Source organism: Syngnathus floridae, chromosome 6, assembly GCF_059516105.1.
Source record: "Syngnathus floridae isolate MCC-2025c chromosome 6, RoL_Sflo_1.0, whole genome shotgun sequence".
NCBI classification, from domain to species: domain Eukaryota; kingdom Metazoa; phylum Chordata; class Actinopteri; order Syngnathiformes; family Syngnathidae; genus Syngnathus; species Syngnathus floridae.
The window spans coordinates 988518-997257 of NC_142418.1; the positions used below are offsets into that span (position 1 = coordinate 988518).

The following is an 8740-nucleotide window of genomic DNA, read 5'->3' on the forward strand; positions in this document are numbered from 1 at the left end:
CGCCCTTCAAGCCGCCAATGACGAGCTGAGAGCCAAACTGATGGACGTCCAGTTAGAACTTCAGCAGGAGAAGAACAAGGTGAAAACCTCAACAGACAGACACTGCCTGCCTCCCTGCCTGCCTGCCTCCCTGCCTGCCTCCCTGCCTCCCTTCCCAGTTTTCCCGATGTAGATTTGACATGCGTGTGCCATGACTGTGTCAGCCTACATCAACAAATGCACCGAGGACGTCAGCACCAGTAAGAATATCATCACCCGGGGCAACCAACGACCCTGGATGACTGAGGAGGTACGTCAAACGCTACGAGCGTGGAACTCTGCCTTCAAGTCTGGTGACAAGGAGACACTGAGGACAGCGAGAGCCAACTTGAACCGTGCCATCGGGGTAGCGAAGCGAGACCACAGTCGAAAAATTCAGGATCGTTTCCACGACGCCAAAAACACCAGGAGTATGTGGCAAGGCATACGGGCGATTACAGACTACAACTCACCCTCCCCCCGGTGGGTGAAGTTGATGCTGACTTCCTAAATGATCTAAATAACTTCTTTGGGAGGTTCGAGGCACTAAACGGCACTCCAGCAGTTAAAACTGTCCCCCATCAGGAAGAGGAGGTACTCTGCCTTGACTTCGCCGATGTGTTGAAGACCCTGAGGAGAGTCAACCCCCGTAAGGCCCCTGGCCCCGACAACATTCCTGGGTGTGTGTTCAGGGAATGTGCAAGTCAGCTGGCTGGGGTCATCACAGACATTTTTAACACCTCGCTGGGCCAAGCCACAGTGCCAGCGTGCTTTAAGACTGCCTCCATCATTCCGGTGCCGAAGAAACCTCAAATCACCTCATTTAATGATTACCGGCCTGTTGCACTGACTCCGATCATGATGAAGTGCTTCGAAAGGCTGCTTAAAGATCACATCGTTTCCAGACTCCCCCCCAACATTCGACCCGTTCCAGTTTGCCTACGGGCAAAACCGCTCCACTCAGGACGCCATCTCCTCCATTCTTCACCTGAGCCTGGCTCGCCTGGAGGAGAAGAACACCCATGTGCGGATCTGTTCCTGGACTTCAGCTCAGCGTTTAACACCATCATCCCACAGCATCTGGTAGGAAAATTGGAACACCTGGGCTTCAACACCCCCCTTCGCAACTGGCTGCTAGACTTCCTCACCAACAGACCTCAGTCAGTCCGGGTCGGACAGAACACCTCTGATGTCATCACCCTCAGCACAGGCTCCCCTCAGGGCTGCGTCCTGAGCCCCCTGCTGTTCACCCTGATGACACACGACTGCGTCCCCAGGTTCACCACGAATCACATCGTGAAGTTCGCAGACGACACAACGGTGGTGGGAATCATCAGAGACAACAACGACAATCATTGGGACTTCAACCTGGACTACAGAGAGGAGGTGGAGCAGCTGATGGGCTGGTGCAGAGACAACAACCTGATCCTGAATGTGGAGAAGATGAAGGAGATCATCGTTGACTTCAGGAAAAACTAGCCTCACCACGCTCCACTGATCATCAACAGCTCAGCTGTGGAGGTGGTCAGCAGCACCAAATTCCTGGGGGTCCACATCACAGAAGACCTCACCTTGACTGTGAACACTACGGCACTGGTCAAGAGGGCACAGAAGTGCTTGTATTTCCTGCAGAGGATGAGGAGAGTCCACCTGCACCCACCCATCATGAGGACGTTCTACAGGAGCACCATAGAGAGCATTCTGACAAGCTGTCTCTCTGTGTGGTGTGGAGGCTGCACTGCCTCCGATTGGAAGAACGTGAGGAGAGTGGTGAGGACAGCAGAGAGGATCATAGGGGCTCCTCTTCCCTCCATTCAGGACATTTCATCTCAGCGCTGCATGTCCCGTGCCCGTAACATAATCAATGACCCATCACACCTCCACCATGGACTGTTCTCCCTGCTGCCCTCTGGGAAGAGGTTTCGCAGCATCCGCTGCAGGTCCACCAGGTTCTGCAACAGCTTTTTCCCTGCTGTCATCAGACTGTTGAACACTAGAACTGTTGAGCTCTAAACTGAACTCCGCATCACACATTCACAGAACTGTACTTTATGACACTACGGACCTCTATCTTGCACTATCTCGCACTACCAACTTTACCGAACTTGTATAAACCCTTTAAATAGAAGTTTAGTTAATGGTTTAGCATTCCTCTGCACACTCTTGAATACTGTTTTGCCTACTTGCACTATTGCATAATTATCACTGCTGCACTTTATACTTATTTTTAATATATATATATTTTTAATATATATATATATATATATATATATATATATATATATATATATATATATATATATATATATATATATATATATATATATATATATATATAGTATATGTATATATATATATACATCATGGGAGGACAAGCCCTTACATGGGATGTACCACCGAAACATAGCTGAAGTAGCTGATATCCAGAAATCCTACCAATGGCTAGAAAGAGCTGGTCTGAAGGACAGCACAGAGGCACTGATCCTGGCTGCACAAGAACAGGCCTTGAGCACCAGAGCAATAGAGGCCCAAATCTACCACACCAGACAAGACCCCAGGTGTAGATTGTGCAAAGAAGGTCCTGAGACAATCCAGCACATAACTGCAGGGTGTAAGATGCTGGCAGGTAAAGCATACATGGAGCGCCATAACCAAGTAGCTGGAATAGTGTACAGGAACATCTGTGCAGAGTATGGACTGGAAGTCCCAAGATCCAAGTGGGAAACACCTCCAAAGGTGGTAGAGAATGACCAAGCCAAGATCCTCTGGGACTTCCAGATCCAGACAGACAGAATGGTAATGGCGAACCAACCGGACATTGTGGTGGTGGACAAAGAGTAGAGGAAAGCCGTTGTGGTTGACATAGCCATCCCAAATGATGGTAACATTAGGAAAAAGGAACATGAGAAACTTGAGAAATATCAAGGGCTCAGAGAAGAGCTGGAGAAGACCTGGAGAGTTAAGACTTCAGTGGTACCTGTGGTCATTGAAGCACTAGGGGCAGTAACCCCCAAACTGGAGGAGTGGCTGAAACAGATCCCAGGAAAAACATCTGACATCTCAGTCCAGAAAAGTGCAGTACTAGGAACAGCAAAGATACTGCGTAGAACCCTCAAGCTCCCAGGCCTCTGGTAGAGGACCCGAGGTTGAAGGGAAAAAGAGACCACCCACGGGGGGTGAGGAAAAGTTTTTTTTTTTTTTTTTTTTTTTTTTTTTCATAGGATATGTTACTTCTATTCAACTGCAATATCACTACTTTGTTGTAAGCCGTATGGAACGAAATTTCGTTTTGTATGCACCATGTGCAGACAAGATGACAATAAAGTTTGTCTAAGTCTAAGTCATGTCAGATCAGGAGAGAGTCTGGAGAGAGAGAGAAGTCAGGAACTGCGGGCGGAGCACCACCGTGCCACTGCCGCCATGACGGAACTCAAAAGCAAACTCCATGAGGAGAAGCAGAAAGAGTTAGCCGTTACCAGGGAGACATTACTGCGGCAGCATGAAATGGAGCTGATGAGCGTGATCAAAATCGAAGATGGAGAGATCCAGCCACTGAATGCCTTGGTCCTCAGCCTGAGGGACGGCTCCATGGACAAGGTGATCCGCTCAATCCGTGTCTGACTATCCGCACGCCACGTCGGGCTCCGATCCGGCCGCTACTGTATTGTGTAGCTTGTCCCCAGTAAGCGTCGCGGCGCTCCGTTGCGGTCTCATCGGCCCGGTGTGGCGCAATGTCTGCTCAGGTGAGGAGCGGGGGCGCTTTGCTGGTAGAGGTGGAGGAGACGCGGCGGTGTCGGGAGACCGAGCGGTGTCGCCTCCACCAGGAGCTTCAGGAGCAACGTGGGGCAAAGAGGAGAACGGAAGAAGCCCTGGCAGCGGCTCAGCAGGCCTGGCAGTCCCGAGCGGCCGAGCTCCGATCGGCTCATCACCAGCATCGGGAGGAGTTGAGCCGAATAAAGAGAGACTGCGAGAGGGAGATCCGCCGACTGGTAGGACTGATCAGATGCGCGGTGCGTGGCCATGTTCCCAATTTCGTTGTATACCTGCAGTGCAATGACACCTAAGGCATTCTATTCTATTCTATTTCACAAGAAGAAAACGTCTGGTTGCTCGCTTCGCTTTTGTCACAGCAAAGGTGTTCTAGTCGATTCAAGAAAAAAATTGGCAGGTTGCTCTCTTTGTTTTTGTAACAATTCTGGCAAATGAGTTTGCCCGCCTGCCTGAGCGCTCCCCGTTTGTACATCCAGATGGATGAGATCAAGCTGAAAGACAGAGCAGTTAGTGTTTGGGATCAAGCCCTGGGGCCGGCCACGTCCACCGCCTTCAGCTGCAGACTCAGGCTGCCGAGCAGCAGATTGCTGCCCTGAGGGATTCCCAAAGGGCGGGCCTAAACTACCCTGGAAGTGGGGTCAACGCCGCGACTAGCAATCCTCTTCATAGCGTAAGCCACCTCATCACACACTTGCAGTACGCATGACTTAGTTCGTTGCTGGAGGAAGGTAGCACAATAACAGTTTTGAACTTTGAACGAATGGTTGTGTGTGTGTGTTGCCAGGTGTTTTCAGTCTCAGGAGGATCGGGACACGCGAAGGTTTCATCTGAAAATCGCTGAGCTCAGCGCAGTCATCAGGAAACTGGAGGATCGAAATGCTCTGCTTTCTGAAGAGCGCAACGAACTGGTAATTTATTGACGGCACGCTTGAAGGTTTGCGCTACGTTTGATGCGCACCATCCAGCGAGGCACCCATTGCGCTTGCTTATTAGTTGAGCGGCGCGGCGAGTCGGTTGCCTGGTAGATGTCTTTTATTGCGAGCCAAAGCCACGATTCCGTTCAAACCGATGGAAAAGGAATGGATACATTCTGGCCCGCGTGTTGTGCGTCTTTCACATCCCGCACTTCATGCTTGCAGCTAAAGCGACTGAGAGAAACAGAAAGCCAGTTTCTGCCACTCCTGTACAAAAACAAACGCCTGAGCAGGAAGAATGAAGAACTCTCGCTGGTGCTGTGTCGCCTCGAAAACGAAGTGCGCTTTGTCACCCAGGAGAACGAGGAGATGGCAAGCTTGGTAAGTCGATGCGGACAACGGCGGCGTGCCAACAGAGTCCACTGCATTTGTGTTCCACAGAGAAGGCCTAGTTCGCTCAATGACCTGGACCGCGGTTGCGGCCAACAGGACGGTGAAATGGACTTCCTTCAAGTTGTGGAGCAGCGGCACATCATCGACGACTTGTCCAAGGTCTTCAGGCAGGCGACTCGGTGCACGTACGGCAGCGCCGCGCTCGCTCGCTGTCGCCAGGACCTTTCAAGCAAGAGCATTGTGCGCACGCGTTTGAACACGCTTTAGACTTGTTTTGCCGTTTTCAGCAGCTCAAAGCTCCCATTTTGTCAGCGCCTTTGCCACTCGCTGTGCGCTGAAAACGACGGACTCGCCCGGCTGCTCATCCCGTCAACCATGAGCCACGAGCGCAACGTCATTGTCCGTAGGCAGCTAGTGGCAAAATGTACCCTGTTAGAGTTGCGCTCGCTCCAACTTATTTTGCAAGAACCACACGGGAGACAAGTAAGTTCTTTTGGACACCTGCAGGTGGAGAGTCCATCCGTTGTACGAATGAAGTCTGACTCTCGGCTCCTGCACGAGCATTTTCATTAAGAGAAACAGGGTGGGGGTAAGAGTGGATTGAATAGAGAAAGCCCTTGACCTCTAGTCAAAACATAGCAAGGGGTGTTTTACGACTTTGTGTAGGAAGGGATAAGCGATAGGGATAAATAAGGGATAAATAATATTATTTAGTACAGGTTGCAGTCAAAGTCAAAGCAACATAATCATACGATAAATATAATCTGGAAAACCCTGACACACTCTGTAGTTATCACTTTTGGAAAAGACGACTGTCCCTCCAATCATCGCCGGTGACGTGTTTTTCAGGCTCTGGAGACAGGAGCTCATGTCAGAAATGTCATTGTGAGTCGCGTTTGTTTCTGCGCCGGAGCCGTTCGTTCCCTTTGCATCCAAAGAATCTCAAAGGCGGATTATTTGTGTCGACAGGAGAGAGATTTGCTGCTATGATACCGACGTCAAGAATCTCTGAGGAGGAAACGGAGAGTGAGGTCCTGCAAGGTGAGTCTGTTTGTTTGCGGCTGCTTGGTGTTACGCAAGATGAAATGGCCTTTTTCTCGCTATCGTTCCTCTCGTCGATTCATCGTGAGGTGTCACTTCAGTTTGTTCAGAGAGATGTTTGCTTCCGCGCCCGCAGGTCATAGAAACATTTTACGGCTACGACGAAGACGTGTTGGTGGACTCGGACGGATCGTCTTTGTCTTTTCACACCGACAGAACCCCCGACACGGAACCCGAAGAGATAGCCCGCCATTTCTGCGAGCATATTGGCGCCAAACATTCCTCTTCAGCCTGGAATCGGACTCGTCTTTGTGTCACGGGTGCTTTGTCGCCGGTCTGACTGATTCTGGTACTAGTGCTGTGTTGCAGGGGTGTGTGCATGAGGAGGCAGAGCTTCGCTACCGCCAGCTGACGCAAGAATATCAAGCGCTGCAACGAGCCTACGCTCTGCTAGCCATGACCAGCGGAGGGGACTACGACGCCGGGAAGGAGATCAAGGTGGCGCCTCTTCCCGCAACCCCCGGCCGGGTCCCAGCCTCCACGTTCTCACCCAGCTTTGGGTGTTCTCTGGTCTGAAAGGAGGAGGAGGGAGGCTCCTCCTCCTCCTCCTCCTCCTTTCAGACCAGAGAAAAGCTGATGGTAGAAATGGGTCACTATCAAAGCAGAGTAGCAGATCTGGAGTCAGCGCTGAAGCAACAAAGACAGGTAAGCTCATCAATGAGCACACCTTTTTCTCAGACAAAATAGCTACATTCTTCAGTCACTCATTCGTCTGGCATTACTGGACCAACCCCCCCCCGAACGTGGCTGGGAAAATGCGGAGAAAAGCAAATGTCATTTTCCACTCAACCAAAGAATTTGTGAATGAAAATGACACAACATTCCAAAGCTGTCCATTCGTTTGTCTCTTCTAGAATGTCAAGTGGGTGGAGGAGAAGCAGCTGCTACGTCAGAGCAATCAGCAGTTGGCCGAAAAGGTGACGGAAAGAAAGGCGCTGGGCGGAGTCGCTTGGCGTCACACCCGTCGGGAAGCCCCGCAGATGAGGTCTGACTGTCTTTTCAGGTCAGGCGGATGGAGGCGGAAGAAGCGCGTCTGAAAGAGCACATCCAGGATATCCGAGACCAAAACGAACTGCTTGAGTTCCGCATCCTGGAGCTGGAGGTGGGAAGACTCGCACAAGCGTGTTGAGGCCAGAGATGTGACAGACGGACGGACGGACGGATGCATGCCTCTGCCTTTCAGGAGAGGGAGTGGCGCTCCCCCGTCTTGAAGTTTCTGCAAGTCTGTTTCCCAGACTGCCTCAGCCCTTTGCAGATCTACTGCGAGGCCGAGGGCGTGAGCGTACGTAAGGCGTCCCTCGCAACCCTAACCTTAACCCGAGATCCCAGAGCACCTTACATTGCTCCTTGCGCCTTTCCCCAGGACATTGTCATCAGTGATCTGATGAAGAAGCTGGACATCCTGGGCGATAACGCCGTAAGTGTATGTCGAACTCCTTATGTTCGCACTCCACGAGACTCGGCGGCTCAAATGTGACTTTTGGAAGGCTTTTCGCTGAAAGAAGCTTGTTGACGCTGTGCCTTTGGGCTCTTGCGGAATCTCACCAACGAGGAGCAGGTGGTCGTGATTCACGCCAGGACCCTTCTCACCCTAGCCGAGAAGGTAACGCGCACGTCCACGCACGCTCTCGCATTCTGCTTATGTGACAGCAGCCTTTCCTCAGTGGTTACAATCCATCAAAGTGACCAAGTCAGCACTTCAACAGAAGATGTTGGACATTGAAAGTGAGAAGGTAGACAGACACGAGACATCAGCCAAGGGGAACTCCGGCAATGTGCCCCAACAATTCTGACCTTGAGCTGTGCTAGGATATGTTCTGCAAGCAGAAGGGCTACCTGGATGAAGAGTTGGACTTCAGGAAGCGTTCCATGGACCAGGCTCATAAGGTAAGCCGCCCTCAAATCTCCCGCCAGACCACTGAAGGACGAGGATTGCGGCCCAGAGGATCCTGGAGCTGGAGGCCATGTTGTACGAGGCGCTACCGCAGCGGGACTGCCCCGCCACGGACGGCGAAAAAGCCAGCCACGCTGGCGTGAATGACGTGCTTACGGTGGATCAGAGAGAAGAGTTTAGGAGTGCCGTGGACCAATGGAAGCGAGCCCTGATGTGCGAGTTGAGGGAGCGCGACGCAAGCATCCTCCAAGAGAGAATCGATCTGCTGCACAGAGCACAACAGGTAAGGGCCCAAAGCCAGCCTGGCACTTACTTGCACGCTATATGCATCCTATAGGGATTTTTTGAGACACGAGTCGCTGTCTGGAGCGCTCATGAGACAGAAATCATCAGAAGCTGTAGTTAACGTCAGGCGCAGATCCACATTATTCAATAGATGACGTTCAGAAAAGAAAACATCTCCATGAAGCGGTCCCGTTAGGTGAAATGCACGTGAACCTGCAATCTGCTGCGCGCGACGCAAAAACCCGAGATTAATTTCAGCTCCCTCGACCGCGATGGAGTCCTTGCGCCCCCTAGTGTCTTTTGCGAACATTCCTGCTGTGAATTGTGACTCCAAAGAATCGTTTGAAAAGTTTAACAGTACCTC

General features: G+C 51.4%; 2 protein-coding genes across 4 annotated transcripts; both read left to right on the top strand.

Annotated features, from left to right (window-relative positions):
- Window positions 1-1683: 1683 nt before the first annotated feature.
- On the top strand, window positions 1684-6686 carry LOC148395918 (janus kinase and microtubule-interacting protein 3-like). The gene is made up of 7 exons (XM_088378391.1): window positions 1684-1691; window positions 4574-4697; window positions 4929-5084; window positions 5145-5281; window positions 5946-5981; window positions 6066-6137; window positions 6274-6686. The coding sequence occupies exons 1-6, from the start codon at window positions 1684-1686 to the stop codon at window positions 6106-6108; spliced, it is 504 nt and encodes a 167-aa protein (XP_088234517.1). The 3' UTR covers window positions 6109-6137; window positions 6274-6686.
- A 61-nt stretch (window positions 6687-6747) lies between these two features.
- Window positions 6748-8361, top strand: LOC148395919 (janus kinase and microtubule-interacting protein 3-like). Of its 3 annotated transcripts, XM_088379302.1 has the most exons (8): window positions 6748-6842; window positions 7052-7114; window positions 7201-7299; window positions 7381-7479; window positions 7561-7800; window positions 7862-7930; window positions 8007-8084; window positions 8141-8361. In XM_088379302.1, exons 1-5 carry the CDS (start codon window positions 6774-6776, stop codon window positions 7672-7674), a joined length of 444 nt encoding a protein of 147 aa, XP_088235428.1. In that variant the 5' UTR covers window positions 6748-6773; the 3' UTR covers window positions 7675-7800; window positions 7862-7930; window positions 8007-8084; window positions 8141-8361. The 3 variants fall into 3 exon arrangements, with proteins under 3 accessions (XP_088235428.1, XP_088235427.1, XP_088235429.1); XM_088379301.1 differs by having other exon boundaries at window positions 7381-7800; XM_088379303.1 differs by lacking the exons at window positions 7862-7930; window positions 8007-8084; window positions 8141-8361 and having other exon boundaries at window positions 7575-7620.
- Window positions 8362-8740: the final 379 nt, after the last annotated feature.

What these genes read in the sequence shown, in the direction of transcription:
- LOC148395919 (XM_088379301.1), top strand. Translation starts at nt 6,774, where the DNA reads ATGGTAGAAATGGGTCACTATCAAAGCAGAGTAGCAGATCTGGAGTCA. An exon ending in CGCTGAAGCAACAAAGACAG is followed by an intron (nt 6,843 to 7,051) that starts GTAAGCTCATCA and finishes TGTCTCTTCTAG; the next exon opens with AATGTCAAGTGGGTGGAGGA. An exon ending in TCCGCATCCTGGAGCTGGAG is followed by an intron (nt 7,300 to 7,380) that starts GTGGGAAGACTC and finishes TCTGCCTTTCAG; the next exon opens with GAGAGGGAGTGGCGCTCCCC.
- LOC148395918 (XM_088378391.1), top strand. An exon ending in ACGAGGAGATGGCAAGCTTG is followed by an intron (nt 5,085 to 5,144) that starts GTAAGTCGATGC and finishes TGTGTTCCACAG; the next exon opens with AGAAGGCCTAGTTCGCTCAA. An exon ending in AGGCAGGCGACTCGGTGCAC is followed by an intron (nt 5,282 to 5,945) that starts GTACGGCAGCGC and finishes CGTGTTTTTCAG; the next exon opens with GCTCTGGAGACAGGAGCTCA.